Below are 24,191 nucleotides of genomic sequence, written 5' to 3' on the forward strand. Positions count from 1 at the left end.
AATTTTTTTTTTATTGTAAACAAATGGGATACATGTTGCCTCTCTGTTTGTATATGGCGCAAAGGCATACCATTTGTGTAATCATAAATCCACATACAGTAATGTTGTTTGATTCATTCTGTTATTTTTTCCCTTCCCCCCACCCCTCCCACCCCTCTTTACCCTCTATACAGTACTTTCTTCCTCCATACTTGCCCCCCTCCCTAACCCTAACTCTAACCCTAACATTAACCCTTCCCTCCCCCCCTTTATGTGTCATCCTCCACTTATTAGCAATATCATTCGTCCCTTGGCTTTTTAAAATTGGCTTATCTCACTTAGCATGATATTCTCCAATTTCATCCATTTGCCTGCAAATGCCATAATTTTGTCATTCTTTATGGCTGAGTAATATTCCATTGTGTATATATACCACAGTTTCTTTATTCACTCATCAATTGAAGGGCATCTAGGTTGGTTCCATAGTCTGGCTATTGTGAATTGAGCAGCTATGAACATTGATGTGGCTGTATCTTTGTAGTATGCTGATTTTAGATCCTTTGGGTATAGGCCAAGGAGTGGGATAGCTGGGTCAAATGGAGGGTCCATTCCAAGTTTTCTAAGGAATCTCCACACTGCTTTCCAGAGTGGCTGCACTAATTTGCAGCCCCACCAGCAATGTATGAGTGTACCTTTCTCCCCACATCCTCGCCAACACCTGTTGCTTGTATTTTTGATAATCGCCATTCTAATTGGGGTGAGATGGAATCTTAGGGTGGTTTTGATTTGCATTTAGAAATTTTTAAAATATGTGAGGTGTTTGAGATGTAGCTCAGTAGTAGAGTACTTATCTAGCATGTATAAGGCCCTGCCTGGATTTAATCTTTGGCACCACAAGTAAGTAAGTAAATAAGTAAATTTGATATGAAACAAAGAACGTATCCAGGTTACAAAAGACTTTAACATCAAGTCAAATAAAATTTACATGATTAAAAAGTTTTGATTGCCATGTAAAGTATTCTACCTATTTCATGTAAGAAGCTAACAAAGTATAGTTTTCATATTACATCAAGTGATTTTATCTGCTCACATTCCAAATGAAATATTGGCCTAAAAACTGCCATGAATGATAATAAGCAAGGGTAGCACATATCACCAGCAAATTTCTCTCCAAGTAAGTTCATTATTTTCTTGTTTGTGATCCCAAAACTGGCAGCGTTTTCATTTCATCCACTCTATTCTTATGTATTTGGAAAGCAGGTGTTATCCATCTACCGCATGAGCACTGTTCACCATACCAATTAAAGGATCCCAACTTGGCACTGCATTTTGGGCAAAGAAGCTGTCCATGCATCACTCCCAACAAAGTAGATTCCATCCACTGTACAGGTTCAATGAAATAAGATGTACATTGAGCCTGATTCCCTGTGGCAAGCATGAAAGATGGTGTCATTCTCTTGTGGGCAAAGGCCACAGGCCTACTTCCTTCATTGTGATCCAAAATACTAGAACTTCGAAATAAGGATCGCCTGCACTTTTCTACATTTGTAGAGAACTTCATCTTTTAATCCTTGTGAAATGGTGGTTGGGTCAACGGCAAAGAGTTCTTGAGGTAAATTCTGTAATTCTGGATACTTCTCTGTAACCTTTTGTAAACGATATTGCTTATAAATTGCACTAGAGGTATCCACTTCATACCCCATTGCCTGGTATAATTTCAGTTGACACTCAAAGCCCTCATTCATCTTAGCCTCAGGTTTGATAGTCTGGAGGTTTTCATAGGCTTTTTCAAAGGTAAGATGGTCAGTCTTCATTAAAAATGCAGTCACTATGGCAACACTTCGACTGATGCCTGCATGGCTGAAAAAAAGACCAGTGTACCAACACCGCCCGGCCCTCAGTGCAGACCTGGCTGATGAAGGCCACGCACCGATCCAGATGGCTGAGCAAGTCGGTCTCGGGTTTGTCCAGCGCTGGCATGAAGAGGCTCCGTAGACCTTCGAACCCAGCCCCCGCCTCGAAACCAGGTTCCGAGTCCACCGTAAGCATGGCAGTGATGCCGGCCTCCTTCAAGTGGTCCAGCTTTGCGACGGCCGCCGCCCCACCCAGGTACAGCCCAGGCCGCACTTCCAGTATCTGCCGGGCTGAGTTGTTTCCGCTAGCATTCGGGATCCCGCGTTCGCAGCCATGGCTCTGGCCCTGGCCCTCCCCTTTGTATATTTTTAAAGAGAGTGTATCCCTGAGTTGCTAGGGACGCGCTAAGTTGCTGAGTCTGGTTTTGAACTCACGATCTTCCTGCCTCAGGCTTGCAAGCCTCTGGGATAACAGGCATGTGCCTGGCTTAACTAACACAGGTAAAACTAAACTATGGTGACAGAGGCAAGACCAGGGGTTGCCTCTGCAGGTGTGCTGTAGGTGGGGGACTGACTGGAGGAAAGATGAATTTCTCACAGAAAGGGGCAAGAAAGAACTTTCTCGGGTGAGATGGTCTGTAACTTGATGGTGTATGGTTTACATGTATGCACTGTCAAAACTATAACAATTAAGATTTCTGTATTCTATTTCACTATAAATAAACTATACCTCAAAGAAAAACATTAAAAGACAAACATATTATGCATATATCATAATATAAATACAAGTGTATATGTGTGTCTATGTGTATGGATTCTACAATCTCTTATGGAGGTCTAAAGGTTTTAAGCCAAACTAAAAGCCACTCTGGTTTGCACCTTAGGCTTCAGGCCTGGAAATGAACTTGGAGAACCTGTTATTCAAATGAGTAAACAGGTAGAACATGACCTACCCAAAGTCACACAGCAAATCAGCAGCATGTCCGATCCCAGACTTCCCAAGTACTAACCTGGGATTCTCTGGTTCTGTGTTCTGTACCAGTGCCAGAAAAAGCAAATAAACAGAAGACCAAAGGTGATTTTACGAACTAAACTCATTTAAACCATCAAACTTGGAGCTAAATAGTCCCCACCACTACAAAGCAATGTCTAAATCAAGATATTAACTTTCAAATAATATGATAGTATTTACCTTCACAAGGCAGACTCAACACTGTCCCTTTATTAAATGGCAGACTTACTGCTACTTTATTTAGCCTCTCTGTCCATATACAAATATCCAAATTACTGGCAAGAGGCTGTGAGCTAAGTAGAAAGTAGAAAGACATAATGGCATCATAAAACTAAGGTCACCACGGGACCTTGGCAAGTCTCCTACTGTGATAGGATAAATATATATATATATTTGGTCTTTGTCTCTGGTTCCTGGTACAAAGCCTCTAATAACCTTGGAATCTCCAGAGTGATGAGTGGGTTTTTGTTGTTGTCGTTGTTGTTGTTGTTGTTGTTGTTTTACAGTACCAGGGATTAAACCCAGAGGAGTTCTACCACTGAACTAAATAAACTCTCAGACCTCTTTTTATTTATTTGTTTGTTTTATTAATTTATTATTTATTTATTGGTACTAGGGATAGAACCCAGGGCCCAGGCAAGCACTCTACCACTAGAATACTCCCTAGACCTTTATTTTTATTTTGAGAAAAAAGTTGTCCAGGCTGGCCTTGAACTTGCTGTCCACCTGCTTCAGTCTTCACAGTAGCTAGAATTATAGGCCTGTGCCATCATGTGCCTGACAAGAGTGTCTTTTCTATGCTAATGAGATGACTAGAGGCCAGGGCCTAGATAGCTTCAGGATGGGAGCTGATTGACAGAGGAGGCAGCTTAAGAGGGTTACAACTTTTACCCACACCCACTCCTCCCCACACACCTCCAGAGGAAAAAGGGGCTGAGGCTGAGTCACTCATCAGTGGCCAACGATTTACTCAATCATGTCCACGTCATGAAACCTCCATAAAACCCCTGGAGGGGTGAGGGCATGGAAGCTCCATGCTTTTTTTGTGTGTGTATTGTTTCCAGCTGACTGTTCCTGAGTTGTATCTTTTATAATGCCAATGTAAGTGCTGTCCTGAGTTGCGTCACTGTAGTATATTATCAAACATGAGGAAGGTGGCATGGGAATCCCTAACTTATAGCCAGTCCCTCAGAAATACAGGTGGTAACCAGGAATTTCCAATGGGTATATGAAGTGAAGCAATCTTATTGGTATGAACACTTAACTTGTAGGGTCTGCAGGAACTCCATGTAATTAGTGCTAGAATGGAATGGAATTATAGGATCCCCAGTAAATGTCAAGGGAAAAAAACCCTACATATTGTCAGGAGTGTTATGAAGATAAAAACAGCATAGGTCTTAACCCTCTCTGGGCCTGCTTCCCCACCTGTAAAAATAAGAGGGTTGGACCAAAGGCAGATAAGGCCCTTCCATCTGTAATCCTGTGATTCACTGGCTTGCTAGCTTAAGAACTTCTACAGTTAACATGAGAGTCTCACTCTCTGGAAGCCACTAGCAAATTCAGCTTTCACACCTAAAGAAACATCATTTCTCAGACCTCATTTCCTATTTTGACTAATGGCATGCCAGAACTGTGTGATTTCTCCTTTGAGGAGCAGAAAAAAAAAAAAAACAAAAAACAACAACTCAATAGTGTCACCCCATCCTTGTCCCCACCTCTCAAAGACTTATGGCCCAATTCTCTGAGATGAAAGAATCAGTCTCTCTCCATTACGCTTAATTTTAAACCAATACCCGAAACAGAATTTTTAACATAACTCCCAGTCTACAAATCTTGTGCTTCATTAATGATTAAAACAGCAGCTGGTAATGTCTTAAAAGCAAGTTGGTCAGTTAGACAATTTAGCATCTGTTTAAATTCCCTTTCTTCCTCCATCCTACACTGTAGTTCTCAACCAAATCCAAAAAGAAAATAAAATACACAGACCTTCCCTTACTAAGAGCCTAAGAGCCTCAGTGAAGTTGAAAGAAGTACTTTCTTTGAACAAATTCACAGAAAAACTTGCTGGGATGAAGAGAACACTTGTACTCTGAATTCTACTAGGAACACTGAGACTGGATGCATAATTATAATATTAAGGCAGATCTGAATTTAAGACAACTATTACCAGATTATCAGCCACTGAGTTCATTCAGGCATCCATTCACTGAGTTCTATAGATAATTACTGAGTCCACAGACATGAATTCAAGTCCCTGCTCTGCCACTTAGTAACCACAGACCTTGAGGAAAGTACCTCACTTCTAAGTCTCAGTTCCCAAGACAATAAAATATGCATGGTGCCAAGCATGGCAGCATGTGCCTAGAGCCCCACCTGCTCAGGAGACTGAGGTGGGAGGACTGCTTGAGCTTGGGGATTGGAGGCCACCCTAGGTAACAACATAGCAAGACCCTGTCTCTAAAAAATTAATAAGAATAATAAATGATAATACTTGCCTGACAGGGCTTTTGTGGGAATTAAAGATGATGTATGTAATGTACTTAACCCTGTATCTGGTAAGGAGTCAAGCCGACAAGTACTAAGAACATTTACATTTTTATCTTTAAGGAATTGTGTTAGACTCTACTGAAAAATGACACCAAAGACACAGGAAGCAAAAGAAACAGTAAAGAAAGTGGACTTAAAATGAAAAACTTCTGTGTAGCAGAGGACACTTTACATAATAAAAACACAACCCACAGAATGGGAGAAAATATTTGCCAATCATATGGTTGATAAGGGATTAATATCCAGAATATATTTAAAAACTCATAAAACTAAACAATAACAAAATAAACAACCTAATAAAAAACTGAGAAAAGGATATAAAGAGATATTTCTCCAAATAAGACATACAAATGGCCAAAAAGCACATGAAAAGAAGCTTTACATGGCTAATCATTAAGGAAATGCAAATCAAAACCACAATGAGATACCACTCCACACCCATTAGGATAGCTAGTATAAATTTAAGGAAAACAAGAAATAACAAGTGTTAGTAGGAAGTTGGAAAACTGGAACCGTTGTGGACTGCTGGAAGGAGGGTAAAATGGTACAGCAGTTAAGAACAACAGAATGGAGGTTCATTAGAACATTAAAAATCGAGGGGCTGGGGTTGTGACTCAGTGGTAGAGCTCTTACCTAGCATGGATGAGGCACTGAGTTTGATCCTCAGCACCACATTAAAAAAACAAATAAAATAAAGGTACTATGTCCAACTACAACTAGAAATGTTTTTTAAAAAACATTAAAAATAGAATTACCTGCTGGGTAGGTGGCACATGCCTGTACTACCAGCAATTTGGGAGGCTGAGGCAGAAGGATAGCAAATTCAGTCTGGGCAACTTAGCAAGACCCTATCTCAAAATGAAAATAAAAAAGGGCTGAGAGTGTAGCACAGTGGTAAAGTATCCCTGTGTTAAATTCCCAGTAACATCAGAAAAAAGAAAAATATAATTATCATATGATCCAGCAATTCCACTTCTGGATACATATCCAAAAGAATGGGAAACAGGGACATGGACAGATATTTATAAACCCACATTCATAGCAGTATTATTATTATTTTGGGTACCAGAGATTAAACTCAGGGGCACTTGACCACTGAGTCACATCCCTAGCCCTATCTTGTATTTTATTTAGAGAGGGTCTCACTGAGCTGCTTAGTGCCTCACTTCTGCTGAGGCTGGCCCTTTTTTTTTTTTTTTTTGGTAGCATGGGGGATTGAACCCAGGGCCTTGTGCATGCAAGGCAAACATTCTACCAACTGAGCTACATCCCCACGTCTCTGAGGCTGGCTTTGAACTCAAGATCCTCCTGCCTGAGCCTCCTGAGCAGCTAGGATTATAGGCATGCACTGCCACACCCAGCAGCAGTCAGGAACTTCACACACATTATCTCATTTAATCTTCATAAAAACCTAAAAGGCGAGAAATAGTCTTCTCTATGTTATAGGCAAGGGAAGAGCCAAATAAAAGATCTGGATAACAAGTACTGTGGGTCCAGAAAATAGAGTCATTTCCATAAACAGGGTGGTCTAGGAAGGCTGCCTAGAGGAAGGAGTGAGGGCTGATGGATAACAAGCTGGATGATAAGATGGAGAATATCAAAAAGAATCTTCTAGGTCAGTGGGGTTGGAAAGAAAACACCAAGATGGGTAACAAGTCAAAGACTTGTTTTTATAAGACCTTTTTTCTAACCATGAGCTAGGTCAGTTTCCCCAAACAAATGTTATTCACGTACTTATAGATTACTAGGTTAGCCAAAAAATTCAGGGTGTTTTGTCTGTTAGTAAGAGAAGCATTCCTTACCTGAAACTCCCCTTTATACCTCCTTCCTCACCTAATATCTCAAGTCACTAGTAAGTAAATAAATAAAATAAATAACACATAGATTACACAGAAATATGCTGAGTAGTTATCCAATGTTATATCTCTAAGGCATGAGAAAATGAAGAATGAAATATGTAAATAATTCCATTATCTGAAATAAGAAAAATCTCAATGAATTTTTGAGAAAACACATGATGGAGATTTTTTTTCTCCTTAGCCTTTTTTCTATATTTTTCCTATTTTCTATGTGATTATACATAGATTTTTTAAAAGCACTATTATATAAGAATTTTAAATATCCCAAATAGCCCTCCTCCTAAGCAGTGGCACCCCCTTAGAAAAGCCTGCGAGTCTCATTTCTTGTTCTTGTACGTGTTAAACAGAGCAGGACAAGAAGCAGGTTTACCCCTACCATGTGACTTTCCATGTCTGGCATCTTATAACCTATTCAGGCAGTGAAGGACAAATGATCTCAGACCCATCTTCCTCTCAGTGCTCTACTGACTTGTACCTTACTGTCTCTTCTGAGAGCTCATAAGCAGTGTCTATACCCCTAACTTAGGAGGAAGTAGCACTGCCCACTGCTGACTTCCTGGTAATACCCCCCTTCCCATTCTGCACAGACAGGGGCTTTCACTGTAAGAGAGAAGAAGGATCTTTCAGTGACTGCCACGGGGAAATCTCCTGCTCTGTGATGGTATCCATGCCACTCTCCTCCCCAGAAATCTTGCAGAGCTCACCAGTACCACCAAGGAAAGAGTCCAAAAGTCTTGGCCAACATGTGAAGGAAGCAGGTCTCTACAATCAGGCTGTATCCAACCTTTCCAGAATCACCTCCCACTACTCCCCTTTGCAAGGTAAACAAAGCCCATCCCATCACCCTAGCTACCCAGCCAACATCCAGCATTTGCCCAACTTGTCTCTACCAAGAAAGCCCTTCAAGTCTCCTTTCCTATTTCTGCATGGACCAAATCCTACCAGATCATCAGAGCCCTGCTTAGCAGACTCCCCAACCTGCAGAGTCTTCTGAGTTCTCCACTTCCCTCCTACAGTGTTCCTACTCACCTCTCTCCTGCTGAGGTCATAACATAGACCCAGACTCTGGAGCTAGTGTGCTGAGCTCAAACTGTTGACCCTAGGTAGGTTACATACCTTCTCATTGTTTCAAGGCCGTCATCTGCAAAACGGAGATAATAACAATGCCTCCTTACTCACATCATTGTAGTGAGGATTAAATAGCCCCAAGATGCATAAAGTGACCACTTCAGTCTCTGGCCCTGGTAATCTAATACTGAACTTAAAAGAGTGAGGAGGCTGGAGTGGGGAGAATGAGTTGTAGCTCAGTGGTAGAGTACGTGCATGAGGCCCTGGTTTCCATCCCCGTACTGCCAAAAACAAAAAACAAATAAAACAAAACAAACAACAACAAAAAAAATGCTTTAGCTACTATTATTACAAAGAAGCGCCCCCTCCCTTTCTCTATTCCCTACTGCATAAATCTGTCCAATCTTGCCCAATCACTTTCCAGTTCATATGATTTAGTACCTGTCTTAGCTCCCTTACTAGACAGAACATCCTGGTAAATGCTTAGCTTGAGATATATATATATCACTGAATGAATGAATGAATCCTAAGTAATCATACTTATAAGCTGTCCAGAAAAAAAACCTAGATTTAATGCTAGGAGAAAGATAAAAAAGAGATACAAGAACTATTAATCTACACCAACAATTCTCAAAGTGGACCAACAACATTAATATCACTGGAAAACTAGCTAGAAGAATGGAATGGTGGGCTGAGGGGTTAGTTCAGTTGGTAGAGTGCTTGCCCTGGGTTCCATCCCCAACACCATCAAAGATATAAAGAAAGAAATGTGGTTCACTAGGCCCCACCCCAGAATTACCTAATCCGAAACTCTGAGGGTGAGGCCCAGTATTTCATTTTAACAAGCCTTCCAAGTGATTCCGATGACAATGAATCTCAAGATCTGAGAGAAAGCAGTAACACACAGCAGTGCAAAATAAGCACTACATCAGGAGTGCATTCTAGGCTTAACTCTGCCATTGACCTTGCACAAGTCTCTTAGCCTCTGAGAGCCTGGATTTTTAAGTGATAAAAGGACCATAACACTAAAAAATCATGTTATGAGGATTAAATGAGATTGCACATACAGAGTTTGTAGATAGTAGCTAGTTAATAACTGCAAGTTCCTTCCAGTTCTCTTCCTCTGTATAACCCAAGCTTATGAAGGCTAAATAAAATGACTGAAGCCAAAGGGTTTTCCAAGTTGCCAACTGCCATAGCAATTTGAGAGATGACTATATATTCTTGGTATAAACAGCCAAGTTAGAGTTTAACACCCAGCATTCTCAAGGTATTAGGAAATAGTTTATGTCCAACACCACCCAATTTCCAAACATAAACTCTGCAACACAATTATCTGCTTCTTATATGTTGATAAAGCAGAACTACAAAAAAAGATGGCCCTTCTCCCTTAATACGGGCAAAATTAACTACTCACTGACTTCTGAATCCAGATGAATCTCAATTTTTCTCTTGGAAAAGGAATATCTGAAAACTTTTTTCCAGTCATCACAAGGAAAACAGCAGACCTCTGTCCAATACCCTGGACCTGACTTGGGGAACTCCTGATCTGTGATGTTCAACTCCATGTGTGGTGGAAGGTTGAGATCAGACAATAATATTTTAAAACTTATTCCGGAAGTGAAAATTCAAGAAATAAAAGTAAGTGCTCTGTTTTTTTTTCCTTTTGTTTTGTTTTTTGTAGTGTTGGGGATTGAACCCAGGGGCTCAAGCATATCAGGCAAGAGCTCCACCAATGAGCTACACCCCCAGTCCTATTTTTAAATTTTTTATTTTGAGACAGGATCTTGCTAAGTTACCCAGGATGGCCCAGAAATTGTGATCCTCCTGTCTTACCATTCTGAGTAGCTGGGATTACAGGCATGTACCACCATATCTGCTTTAAGTAGTTTCTCTTCCTCCACACTTCTTAGTCTTTTATACCACTGCATTCTCGCTTTCTGAGCCATGAATTCTACTTAGGAATCACCTTCCAGAACAAAGTCCAGGATGGATACAAAAAATACACACATGCCTAGCATGCACAAGGCACTGGGTCTGATACCCAGTACTGGGAAAAAAAAATAAAAATAAATGCACAAATAACTACGTCAGTAGTTTTTGTATTTGTGGTCTTGACTCCTAGCTTCAGATGTGCAGGCTAAGCGTTTGACTAAACAGCACCAAGTCATCCATGTGAAGCTCAGGTATGAGACAGAGTCATAATTACTTCACCAACCACTCTGACCCAGGACCCTTTAATGGGCATGGTACTTCTATTCAAGGTTCCTGAGGAGCTGCTTTTTAATATTTGCATTCCCAGAGTCTAGCACAGGCCTGGGTATCCAAAAAATACTCATGAATATCTACTGAACTATATAGCAGAATTATCTAGGTACAAAACCAGGCAGCTGATGAGAGGTATTATTTTATAAGTGGGGAAAACAAGGTCCATAGAGACTCAAAGTTATAGTCAGGTAAAGAATGTCATTTTTATGTGGCCCATCCAAAGCAGGGTTTCATCCTGTCACTCAAATCCTACTTGCCACTATTCCCCATAGCCAACTCTCTCCACTCAGATCATAGATGTGCCTGTGCCTTCCCCTCCCTTCCCACCCTATTTAACTGTCCTCAGGCCCAGGGTATTCTCTTCTAAGCCTTTGGAGTTCCTGCGTATCCTTCACAAATGGTCCCCAAACTAAGAGTAGCAGGGACTGCCCTGCCACCCCAGACTCATATGAATTCTACTTTTTTTTTTTTTTTCAGTATTGGAGACTGAACACAAGGGTACGCTACCACTGAGCTACATCCCCAGTCCTCTTTTTATTTTTTATTTTGATACAGGTCTTCTTAAGTTGCCTAGGCTGGCCTCAAACTTGTAATCCTCCTGTCTCAGCCTCCCAGGTAGCTGGGGTTACAGGCATGCATTCACCATACCTGGCTCTCATCTGAATTCTTCTGGACTCCTGCAGCACTTACAATCTGTACTACTCATCATTGTTTCATACATCGAGTTTCTCGTCTGGAACTGCAAATCCCTTGATAACAGACACATATATGACATCCCAATTCTCTTACCAGCTAAGCAGTTATTTCACTCCTCTGAGCCTCAGCTTCCTATCTTTAAAGTGGGAAGGACAATAAAACTTATTCATACCACATCTACAAAAAGCAAATGATAGCTGCAGAATTGCTTTGTGCAAGCTCTAGGTGCTATTATTTTTATCATTAGCTTTGTTGTTATTTTATTTCTATTTTCCCTTCTCTCCTACCCATTTCCTGGCATAAACTTTTTTTAAAAATGTCAAGAAAATCATTCTTACACTTGGTCACAACAGTATGGAGCATACACCAGAACCTCTTTTTGTGGGTTAATCATTTATGGGGACTGAACTGAAATGACTGAGATCTTGCCTATTGGCAACCTGTCAACAGGACACCTTCATCATCTTCATGGTCAAGTGTCTTATAAATGATGGCGAACACTGGAAGCGTATATTTCTTCACATATCACCAATGGGCCAGTTGTATCATATACCCTATCCAGGTAGAATTCAGTCCTAACTTACTCTATTGTTAACAGAGAAAGCTGCAATTTATTGAGAGTTTACTATGTTCCAGATACAATGCCAAAGTTTTACAGAGATCATCTTAATCAAATTGTACTACACTAGGGGAAGTGCTAGGGATTGATATTGACAAAATTATATCATGTGCATATATGAATACATAACAACAAATCCAATCATTATGTACAACTATAATGCACCAACAAAAATGTGGGAAAAAATTAAAAGTTTTAAAAAATTTAAAATTACTCTACTCTGTGAGTACAAATACCCCTTTCCCTTTCCCCCTCCTCCTCCCACTTTTTCTTCTCCCTCTTTCTCACAGCAGATAGACAAACTAAGGTTCAAAAGGGTTACACAATTTCTGGGGTCACATAGCCAAGAAATGGGTAGAACCAAAATTCAACCCAGATCTTCCTAATGGAAATATGCTCTTTTCACTCACTATATGTCCCCATTTCCCTTATACTTGCATTTTAAAATCCCCTTTGGGCTGGGAGTATAGCTCAGTAGTAGAGCTCTTACTTAGCATGCTGGAGACCCCAAGTTTGATCCCCAGCATCCCAAAAAATTTTAATTAAAAATTCCTTTTAACTTCTACCCCTCATCTACATTCTACTTTTCATAACCACGTTGGCGTTTTAAAGATGTAGTACTTTCTTTTATAAGGGAAAAAGAAAAAAATTCCTCCAAATTTACTGGTTTCCTCTATAACTAGCTGGAATTCAAACCCAACTGGCAAATGAGTCTTGGGAATATGGCCGCAATGAAAGAACACTGGGGAAAGTAAAAGAGGAAGAAGGAAGGAGTATGAAAATCCAGAGAGACACTCAAACGGGCAGCTGGGACAAAGTGTTGTATTGGTGGGAAAGAACTCTTTCAAGGCCCAGTGTCCACAATTCTTTATAAAACATACTTTATCAGAAAGGAAAGAAAAGTTCCTAAATGCCAAACAACTAATAGGAGATAACTTTACTGGCCCCAATAAAGGTTGGAAAGTAAGCTGGAAATTCATAAATCAGGAAATAAACAAATCACTACTGCCTAAACCAGTCAGGCTCATAAGGACACCAAAGGTCCCAGTTCATGAAAGATGTTTTACCAGTCCTTCAACCAACTGGGAGGAACCTAGTTTTAAAAGAACTAATCAACATTCTTGACTGATCACTTGGCATAAGCTCCTGACTTAGGTGAAAAGGCACAAGTTGTTTTTTTTTAATTTATTATTAGTACTATTATTTTTGCCATGCTGGGGACGGAACCCAGTGCTTCATGCATCCTAAGCACACATTCTACCTACCACTGAAGACATCCCCAGGCTTCAAGTTGCTTTTTTTTTGTTTGTTTGTTTGATAAGAAAATCCCATAGAGTGGCCACTTTAGTGGCCCATCTAAGATGCTACTCTGGTACCCTTTACTGGGTCCCCAAGGCCCCTTTTAGGATTGACAGAGACTATGAAGTATCACTGTCTTGTATAGTGGCAGTAAAAGATTTCAGCTTGGGAAAATTTAATATACCAGGGGGAACAATAGTCAATATGCAGAGACTACTACAAGAAATATCAAAACCTTGAAATCTGAAGGGACTTACCACTTCTCACCTCCAAACACTTCATATGATAGACAGGGGAACTTCAAACCACAAAGGGCACAAGGTCATAGGGAGAATCACTGGCAATGCCACTAGTTGAGTCCCGATTTCCTGATTCTCAGTGGAGTGCTCTTATCATTAAACAACACAGCCTCCCTTCTTTCCTGGGAGGCACCATGGCAAGCCACCCCCCTTACAAGATAATCACCCTCCAAGAACCCCTCCCCCAACCCAGTCCTTCCTACAGCGTAGCAGAGTTGCAGCTCAAATTAGTAAGTCCTAGAGCAGAGGGCAATTTCTGGAAGGGTGCCCAGTCTGAGTCTGCTGGTACCAAAGAGGAGGGAAATATATGGAAAGAGGAGGTCTGGGACAACTAAGTCCGTGCTGGGTGTTGGGGGTGGGATGGGGGAGGGCGGGCAATGGAAGCAAGACTGCTGGACAGGATAAGGGTGCAGGCAGGGGCATCTCTTAATAAGTGAGAGGTAAGTAGACCAGCAGTTGGCACCATCTCAGGAAAGAAGGAAGGGCTAGGCTCTGATGGTAGGGAGGCAGGGAGAGTCTCTGGGTTCAAGTTGGGCCTCAGGGGTCTCCTGGAAGGTGGCTCTGTGAGGTGGCACTAGTGCCAGGTGGAGGCCACAAGAGAAGGACGGGCGCTTGTTCTGCCCATGAGGTGACACCGGCGCCCAGAAGAGGCCCACCCCGCTAGCAAGGTGGCACTGGCACCAGGCAGAGGCCGGACAAGGATGGCCGGCCCATTCGTGAGGTGGCACCGGCTCCAGGCAGAGAATTGACAACAGAGATGCCGGGTCCAAAACTGAGGTGACACCGATGCCTGGAAGAGATCCAGCCCGCACGTGAGGTAGCACCGCCACTCGGCAGAGGTTCAACAACAAGAATGCTTGGTACACCTGTGAGGTGCCACAGGAGCCGGCAGAGGCCCGCGGTCCTCGCCAGCCCAGCCCGGTCAGTCGACCACCCAAGCCGTCCGCCGCACGCGCAGCCTTACCGAGACACTGCCCCACAGGGGTGCTGAACGGGTTCCCCAGGAGGAACTCCATCTTGGGCAGACAACACGGCAGCTGACGCCCTGTTTGCCGCCGCAGACTCCGCTGTCCCCCGCCGCGCTCCCGACCTGACTGACACTTGCCCCCGCCCCACCCTCCAGAACGCCCAGCGCCGGGCTCCTGGCCCCGCCCTCCTATAGCGTCCCTATTGGACAACGTCTACACAGTCTTCCTCCGATTGGCCTTTACACTACCCTCATCGAAGTCCCACCCACCACAAGGCGTCTGATTGGGTCGAGGACCCAGCTAGGTCACTGGAGTCCCCGTCAGGCGTAGCGGCACCTCCCCTGGCTCGCCTCCGAAAGAGGGGCTGTTCTTTTTGATTCATCTGTATATTGGTCAATCTAGAGAAATCCTACTATTATTGGACACAATATGAGTCAATCACTTAATTAAGGGGGTGGAAAAGAGGTAGATCTAGGAAGTTGCCGGCCCATGGAAGTAGTGATTGGAGGAACATTTGTTTTCTCTACGGCTGGTTGGTGTTTGGAGTATTTCCCCACCCAGACATGTTATCACATGACCCGTCAACTTTCACACAGGATGTCTACCTCCTGACTTCCTCTTAGCAACCGAGTGGCGGCGCTTGGTTCCCCAGCAACCAAGAGAAGCGTCTGCTGCAGGAAACCAGCCTGGTAGCTGAGAAGGTGAGACCCTGGAGTTGAGGCTCCAGAAGGACTCTCAGGGGCGAGAGCGGTCGACTTAGCTCTTTCCCATGACCCTTTCTCTGAGGATTCCGGCTCTGGCCTTTTCAGGGAACACATTGTTTTCTGCCAGGCAGCAAAGACACTTTAATCTTGGACTTTTCAGGTCTTTGGAGGAGAAATTGCTAAGGGAATGCTTCTTCAGGGAGTAAGGATCAGAAGGGATCTTAAGGGGTTCCATCCCCCAGCCTCCTGCCCTATATGTATCATTAGAAACAGATCCACTGATTAGTTCTTCCAGAATTTAGCCATTGTATCCCACCTCGTAACTCTCATTAAGTTAGTTCATTTAATGCTATATAAAATGCTTGAACTTGGAATATGGATACTCAAGTTCAGTGTCTATCAGTAATTCATTGTATAATTTGGACAAGCTTCCTCCTGCTGGGGCTTCAGATTCCCTGTCTGGGAAATAAGGGCAATTGGATTTCCTTCTTTAATGACTCTAGAACTGACATGTAATTAAATAATTTGTGTGCACAGAGTTCACAATAAGTACTCAGTAGGAGGTTGGATTTCTTCTTATTAATTCATGGCATATAGGGTCTGTATTTCTCTGATTTAACTCAGTTTATCATTTCCCAGGAAAATCCGGATTTGTTTCTGTGTGAGGAGATTACATCATTGACAGGTGTGTGAAAACTACTGCTTCCCCATCTGCTACCTTTGTTCTTCAACAACACTGTTATCAGGCAATTCAAAAGGGACCCAGTTTGGGTGGTAGATTACTGTTAAAATCCCTATAGGAGAGGGCTATTTGGGTCTTGTCCCTGAACAAAAGTAATTGGAAGAAACATTATGAATTGTGGTAATGATAGTCCCTAGTAACCTGGGTACAGCAGAGCCATGATTAGGAAAATAGATTCTGCCATATTCTAGATATATAAACTTTGGCATACTAATCAGCTTTCCTAATTAATTTCTGCTTTTCTTTTTCCCCACTTTCTTTCTTTGTGTTTGTGGGGAGGTACTAGGGATTGACCTAGGGGTGGCTCTATCACTGAGCTACATATCCAGCACTTATTAAGACAAGTTCTCACTCAGTTGCTCAGGCTGGCCTTAAGCTTGTGATCCTCCCACCTTAGCATCCTGAGTTGCTGGGGTTATTGGCATGCATCACTACACCCAGCTTAACTAGCTTGTTTTCTTATCTGGAAACTGGGGATGATCAGTCCTACATATAAATTAAGTTCCTAGAGAGGTCTCAGATCCACATCTTACCTCTATCCCTGGTCATCTCTGGCCTCACTACTTTTGCACTTCTCATTCCTGCCAGTAGGATGACTCCTTAAAATTAAAATCTGATCATGTCACTGCCCTTATTAAGCCCTATGAGCTTCAGGGTCTTAGAAAAATATTACAACTCCCACAGGCCTCTCCAAGCTTACATCATGTCAGCCAAAGTGGAGCATGCCTGTTCTCTCCCATCTCAGGGCCCTCACCATGCAGTTCCTTCTCCCTTCTTTCCTATTGGTCCTTCAGATCTCAGCCCTGTTTTTCTTGGCTAGGCCAGGTTTCCCTTAATGTATGTTTTTGTAGTTCTCTACACCTACAGACTTTTCATGGATTGTAACTAAGTATTTGTATGATTACTTGTTTCATGTCTGAAACAGAGATAAGATGATTTGTCTGTTATTCATGCCATGTAGTAGTTATTCAGTAGGTGTGTGTGGACTAAAAACATGGTCTTACAAAAACATAGGAGAAGGGAATTATATACCTTTTACAGATGGGAAAGCAAAGGTTTCTGCCAGTGAAGTGAGTTGCCAAACAAGGCACAGTCAGAATCCAAATCCTGCCCCTGGTGTTCAATTAGTGTATGTGACAATAATCCCTTATTGCATGGAAATTCTGGGCTTGACTGAAAGCAAGCTTGATTTGTCCCAAGAACCAGCTCTTGATGAAGTATAAGGGATGAGACATCAAAGTTTGTTTTAATTTTTTGTAGTTGTAGATGGACAGAATGCCTTTATTTTATTTGTTTTTTGTTTTGTTTTGTTTTTTGGTGCTGGGGATTGAACCCAGGACTTTGTGCATGCAAGGCAAGTACTCTACCAACTGAGCTATATTCCCAGTCCCTATTTGTTTATTTTTATGTGGTGCTAAGGATCAAACCCAGTGCCTCACACATGCTTGGCAAGTGCTCTGCCACTGAGCTCCAGCTCAGAAGACAAAGTTGTAACATCAGAATTATGATTTATTTCCCAAAGTATAGCATCCCTTTTTTTTTTTTAAAGAAAAGCCTAAATACTTCAAATAACATCTAGAAGCACAATACATTTAAATTTCCTGAGATAAGTTGGTGGTACGTTATGGGAAAACCATTTCAGAAGAATGAGGAGCTAGAAAAAGAGAGGAGAAACAAGGACTAGAAACATCACCGGGGATAGAATCAGTGACCCTGAAGAGGTGAAACCAGTGTGGAGAGAATTAGAAGTAAAAGCCGATGTCTTGACAGTTGGAAGCTCAGAGAAGGTGCCAGAGTCTGTGTCTCCTCCCTGGGGAAGAAGGAAAGGCGGCACATGTGTTGAAGGTATTAGGATATTTGACCAGAGACAGTACAGGAATGGAGGATGCATATTTACCCAAGCTGCATCCAAGTAGCTGGGAGGGGAAGAAAGAGGGAGGGGAGTCTTTGTGGGCAATATCTAAACCAGGTGGCAGATTGTCCAGCTAACCAGGGGTTGTGGTGGATATCGTCAGCCTAATATGTGCAGAAAATATGGGCTGCCTAGCATCAGGGTGAACAAGCCAGAGTTTCAGGGATACCTTGGATATTGGGGAGGCATATGGGCACAGGTAGAAGGTGAGACCACCAGGGAGGTGAGAAGCAGGTGGAAGCAGAGGGGAGGGGAGAACTGGACCTCCAGAGGGCACAGGGGCAGAATCCCAGTAGACTGAAAGGAGGTTATAGTTTCTTGCAGGGCCCTGCCTTACTGGAGGTTCTCACTAAGAGGTTGGTAATGATGATAATGAGGTCAGGGCACCCCAGATTCCCAGAACTATAGCTCTGTCCAGCCAGGAATAGCAATCCAGGTCAGCCTTGCAATGTGACTAACCAAATCCACAGATCCCCCCACCTCTCTCTGCAGTGTTTCAGACAACCCTTTTGGACCATTAACAACAGAAACCTACCAGAGTTGGCTTAAGTTATAGAGGATTTAATGTGGGAAATCAGGAAATGCTCACAGAAGAGGATAGAGAAACATGGGGTTGCAAGGGGTTGAGAGTTAGGGACATTACGGACGAAAAGCCAGTGAGAAGAAGGCAGACTCCATCTCTCCTTTGTCTTTGTGTCTGGATTACGCTCCTCTGCTTCTCTACCTACATCAACCACATCTCCCTCTTGCTCTCTTGACTTAACCATGTATCCGACCAGTCCATGGCTCCCTAGTTCCTCCCTAGTCAAGCAGCCAGCTCCAATAGGCACTTTCATCCTGAGGCCCCAAGCACCCACTTCTCAGGGGGAAAGCCTGAATGGCCAGCTTGGGTCAGTATCTCCCTTGGGGGACAGTTTATAGGGGCTGGGAAGCATTCAACAACTGCCTGTGTGGGATGAGTTCCTCAGAGAAGGGTCATTGCAGACTGGCTCACCTGGTGGGGCTGCCAAGGGAACATAGTCAGTAGTTTGCACTAAGAGACCTGAATGAGAATGGGAACAGAAAGTCAAAGGCCTGATACGGAGCCTTGTGGGAAGCCGAGAACCACAGACTGAGACCAATGAACACATCAGTCCCGTGGGTCCAGGTAAGGCCCCAGCTATGGTTGTGGGTCAAGAAATTAATCCTACAGAAGGGCTCAGATGGCTACTGGGAAACCCTGGAATAGCCTCGGTGCAAATGTATTATCTCTGAGGTATAAGTAGGCTGAGGGGTGTGACTGGCAGCCCTCAGGGTGTCCATGGCTTCCCTGATGTTCTGTGACCCCTAAAGAGGAGACCCCAGTCATATTCTGTCCTCAAACCAAAGAAGAGGCAGGCTGGGAAAGAGCAATGTTGTGTTTTAGGAAAGATGAACCGGATGTATGGCTCGATGGAGCCAAGAGTGATGGACGATGACATGCTCAAGGTGGCTGTGGGAGAGCAGGGCCCACGGGAAGAAGCTGGGCAGCTGGCCAAGCAGGAGGGCATCCTCTTCAAAGATGTTCTGTCCCTGCAATTGGACTTCCAAAGTATGTATCCTGGGTGTCCAGGGGTGATACAGAGATGGGGTGGGGTTCGAAGCCAGCCTCAGCAACTTAGTGAGGTACTAAGCAACTCAGTGAGACCCTGTCTCTAAATAAAATACAAAAAAGGGCTGGGGAGGTAGCTCAATGCTTAAGTGCCCCTGAGTTCAATCCCTGGTTCAAAAAAAAAAAAAAGACCCACATCAGCATTAAGGCCCTCTGGATTCCAAGGCATAGGAGCAGCATAGAACATAGACTTTATTTATTTATTTATTTGCAGTATAAGGGATTGAACCCATGGCCTCAAGCATGCTAGGCAAGTGACCTACCACTGAGCTACACTCCCAGCATGGATATTGAAAAAAAAAATTTTTTTGCAGTGCTGGGGATATAACCCATGGCCTCAAGCATGCTAGGAAAGCACCCTATGATTGAACCACATCCCCAGCCCAGCATGGACATGTTTAAAGCTTCATACCAAGTGTTACCATCATTTGAGCATCCATGACACTCCTGATTCTGAATGAGAACAGAAAAATAAAATAAAATTGTCCATTTCAAATCTAAGCAAACCCCAAAGACCATGCTGTTTCCATCACACAACTCAGCACGGGTGTCCTTGGAGTAGGGGGTCCCCTGGCAGGTGTCCCCTAGGAGGCCTCACATAGCCAAGAGCCAGAATGGGAAGCATGGGGAAGAGGAGGAGCCAGCACTGGGTTAACCAAAGAGGGACTGGAAACAGGAGGGCCCTTAAGCAGAGAGATATCTCAGGAGCAACAGGATAGCCCAATGGGAAGATACAGCTGGTGAACAAAGACTTACTGCCTCAGTTTCTTAATCTGTGAAATGGGATACCTGTAGTCCTTTCCCCAAGTGATGGTTGGGAGAAAAGTGAGACAACACACGCATACTGCACAGCTTATGCTGGAAAGCCAGTGAGCCATGACCCAGGGAGTCAGGACAGAGGAGATACAAGAGGAAGGAGAGATGTGGATTAGGATCCTGAAACCACTGTATTTTGTGCAGGTGAGCCACAGCAGAGTGACCTGGCAGGAGTCACATTTTTATCTGACTTGGGGCTGGCCAGGCAACCAGTCAAAAAGAAATTATTGGAAATTATTAGGGACACAGCAGTGGGCAAGACAGGCCCTGCCAGGGCCAGACTCACAAATCCCACGGGCATCCCAGGGCATGACATCCAGGGATGACCTCCCCAGAGCTGGGAAGGGCCTGAACTATAGCCCCTCAGCTCTGAGAGGAGGGAAAGAGGCGGAAGAGCTACAGTAGGTTTGGGCCTTAGTGCTTGACGGTGTTGCTTTTGCTTCCTGCTTCCCCATCTAAGTTTCATTCAGCCAATATTGAGCAAGTGCCTCTTATATGTTTGGTACTGTTCTAGGTACTAGGTTTCACCTGTGAGTCTAAAGAACAAAGAAACTTATCTTCATGGCATTGACATTCAAGTGGGGAAAACAAATAAATAAAACAAGGAAAATGTATGTTAAAGGCAATATGTGCTATGGGAAAAAAAAGAAAGCAAGAAGGGAAATTTGGATCAGGCGCAGTACTTTCTAGGGTGACGAGAGGCCTTGTCAAAAAGGTGACAATTGAGCAAAGACTTGAAGGAGGTGAGGGAGAGAGCTTCAGGGAGATCCACTAGGGAAAGTGTGTGAGGCAGAGGGAGCAGCCAGTGCAATTGCTAGGCAGCCAGAGCAAACCCAAGCAGGCCTGCTGAGGAAACCCGTGAGGAGACAGGTCAGAGAGGTCTTGAGGTCAGCTCATCTTACCTTGGGGCCAATGGAAGGTTTTAGCTTTTATAGTGAGTAAGTTGGGAACCTGGGAGGGTCTTGATCCGAAGCAGGACAGGATGGGACTTGGGTTCTCATGGACAGGACAGGACCCCACTGACTGCAGGGTCAAAAGCAGGAATCTAGTGAGATGGCCACTGCTGTGATTCAGGGAATGATGATGATAGATCCAATGTCGTGTCAAAGATTAAACTGAAAAAAAAAAAAAAAAAAAAAAAGATTAAACTGGCCTTTTCAGCAACCCTGCCAAGCCAATAACTCATTTGGAGCCAACTGCCAAACACAGACTGATTCACTGTGCTGTTTTGGCTTTTCCACATGAACTGCTGATACCCAGGCAAATATCAGTGCACAGGTGCATGTGGCAGGGCATCCAGGTGTGCAGGAGCCGCCCTGAAAAAGGGGCTCTGCAGGAAGCCACCACGGCCAAGGGCAAAGTGGGTTTGGGCAACTGTGAGTCAAAAATCAGGTCCAGAGCAGGTGCCTAGAAAATCCTGATGAAATGGGAGGCAGCTGGAAGCCTGAGGCAAAACTGGGCCCCACCCCAGAAGCACAGGTGGGGATAGAGGCTATTGTCAGTCTGGGAAATCTGGCCACTAACAGGCAGTTGAAGGACAAGTTCCAGTGTTGCCCTGGGAATCGTGGGAGGGGTTGAAGGCCCTCACAGCCCTTGGTCAGAGAATCCTGGCCACCTCTCCAAGGCCTGGCACAGGGAGGTTAGTAGGCATACCTCCCACTTAATTCACAACTTCACCAGCAGTCCCTGCCTCTATGAACAAATATTGAAACTGCCACTCAGATATGTGATTACTGATATTTTTTAATTATATAATTTTTAATTGTTGTGATACTAAGGAGCAAACCCAGTACCTCTACCATTCTGGGCATTCCCAGAATGTATTATTCCCAGCCCTGTTAAAGTATCCCTAGTTACTTTAAAAAAAAAAAAAAATGTTCAAGGGCTGGGGTTGTGGCTCAGTGGTAGGGCACTTGCCTAGCATGTGTGAGGCACTGGGTTCAGTTCTCTGTACCACATATAAATAAGTAAAATAAAGGTTCATCAATAACTGAAAAATATATATATATTTAAAAAACCTTTCATGTCTATATTATTTTACTTCTTTAAATGAGCATATTGTAATCTTATAATTGGAAATCACTGCAAAAGCAAATATAGAAAAAAAATTGATGTATAAACAACAGAGCTATATGTAGCTTCTGGGGAAAGCAGAAGGGGAACAAGATTAGTCTCTAGAATTTTACATATACAGTATCGATTTGTTTATACTTATACACTTCTCAGAATTCTTCTGGCTGTCAGGGACAGAAACCAAACTCTGGCTGACAGAGCAAAAGGAATAGGTGGGCTGCAGAGCTGGGGTGGGTGGTCTTCAGGGACTGTGGGGTCCCAGCACTTCTGTAATATCTGGAATCTGTCACTCTGTAGTAAGGGAAATTTATCCCATCTCCTATATATGGACAATTGGGGGGTTCTCCCCTGTTTTTCTGCCCCTTGCGTGCCCTCAGGCATTTCTCTGGTATGACTTTGGAGATAGATTACAAGAAAATTGAAGGGCAAAGAGCATAGACATTAAACATTTCAGTTAACTGTAGCCAAATGACCCCCCAAAAGGCAGAACTAATTGATGAATCCTCCCACCAACAAAGACCCATGCTTTAATTCTATTTCTCACACTGTGGAAAACCCACCTATGCTCCTGAGTTGGCCTGAGTCCCAAGGTGGACTAGCCTCCTGGGGAACCAGCATGACAAAGAGGCAATGTGAGTGAGTTTCCTGCCCTGGACAGGTCAAACTGACCCCCACAATGACCCCCGCTTGGCCCTGTCCCCAGTGGACCTCTTAGGTCCTCCTGTGACCCTGAGTGACAGTCCTGATCCTCATCAACACTGAGCACTGATAGGGAGACAGTGGTCCTTGATGCTTAGTCCACATCTCCAGGATACTTGCATACTCCAGAGCAGGGCAGGGGATTTGTCTCAGCCCCCAGTGTGCTGGCACCAAACCCTAACCCAAGGCTGCACTGTCCTCCATCATTTCAGACATCCTTCGCATAGACAATCTCTGGCAGTTTGAGAACTTGAGAAAGCTGCAGCTGGACAACAATATCATCGAGAGGATCGAGGGTCTGGAGAACCTCATACACCTTGTCTGGCTGGGTAAGGCCCTTGCCTATATGTGTCTGCCCTAACCAAATGTGACACCTTGCCAAGGTTATCACCTCCCCAGAAGACGATCATGGTGACACTCAGCTGCTGACCCATCATCAGCTTGGGGATAGCAGAAAGCAACTATTTTTTAAAAGCTTGGGGCTTATACGTGGCAAAGTATGACGAAGATGTGCTTGGACACATCAGGACAGAACATTCTGCACCCACCTGCATAACCTCAGTCTGGATAGGGCACAAAGGACAGCTATGGACTCCCACTTAATCTAAATCTAAGTACAGGTGGGCAGATAACTTGCCTAGAGGGGCCAAATGATCAAGTGATAGTGGCAGAAGTGGCATGCAGTGAACTCTCAACTTCGTGCTAAGTGCGGGCTTGTGCATTTTCCTTATGAGACCTTTCACTCCACACAGTGTTCCCATCATAGAGATGAGCAAACTGAGGTCACAGTGAGTAAGTGGGGACATCAGACTACCAGCCCAGCTCTGTCTGATCCTAGAGCTCTGGTCCTCACTGCCAAGCCCACAGGGGTTTTTGATGAACTGTGTCCACCTGCTGGCTTCTTAGGAGCCCCCTCACATCTGGTATGATGCTGGTGGACACCCAACAACAATCCTAGGAGATGGGTGTCTATTATAATCTACAGAAGAGGAGCCAAGGTGCAGAAAGTCAAGGCACTTGCCCAGAGCTACACAACCAAGAAGTAGAAGAGCAGGGACTTAGGCCCACTCCTATCTGCCCCCCAAATTCACATTCCCTCCATTCTGTCAATCTACTTCCCAGTAACAAGGAAAACCTGGGGCATCAGT

At 43.7% G+C, this 24,191-nt stretch overlaps 3 protein-coding genes across 14 annotated transcripts in view; 1 reads left to right on the forward strand and 2 right to left on the reverse strand.

Annotated features, from left to right (window-relative positions):
- TOM1L2 (target of myb1 like 2 membrane trafficking protein) overlaps positions 1-14,600 on the reverse strand; it is a 115,943-nt gene extending 101,343 nt beyond the window's left edge. For all 12 annotated transcript variants that reach the window (XR_013762836.1, XM_079133798.1, XM_079133796.1 and 9 more), the window contains exon 1: positions 14,464-14,600. Coding sequence is in view for 11 of the 12 variants with exons in the window: in XM_079133798.1 (XP_078989924.1) it covers positions 14,464-14,515 (52 nt within the window). In the remaining variant the exon portion in view is untranslated. The remainder of the gene's footprint in view (positions 1-14,463) is intronic.
- Positions 923-2,168, reverse strand: LOC306657585 (dual specificity protein phosphatase 12-like; the record flags this gene model as incomplete). The annotated part of the gene is given in 3 exon segments (XM_079133713.1): positions 923-1,516; positions 1,518-2,046; positions 2,107-2,168. Coding segments are annotated over 3 exon segments (945 nt in total). The 3' UTR covers positions 923-1,162.
- Positions 14,601-15,191: 591 nt separating the features above from the next.
- The window catches only part of DRC3 (dynein regulatory complex subunit 3), a 38,353-nt gene continuing 29,353 nt past the window's right edge, over positions 15,192-24,191 (forward strand). Inside the window, 4 exon segments of the mRNA XM_079132942.1 lie at positions 15,192-15,373; positions 15,796-15,856; positions 19,231-19,395; positions 23,256-23,372. Of these exon segments, the coding sequence (XP_078989068.1) occupies positions 15,359-15,373; positions 15,796-15,856; positions 19,231-19,395; positions 23,256-23,372 (358 nt within the window). The 5' untranslated portion in view covers positions 15,192-15,358.

Source organism: Sciurus vulgaris (genome assembly GCF_902686455.1).
Source record: "Sciurus vulgaris genome assembly, chromosome: 3".
Lineage (NCBI taxonomy): Eukaryota > Metazoa > Chordata > Mammalia > Rodentia > Sciuridae > Sciurus > Sciurus vulgaris.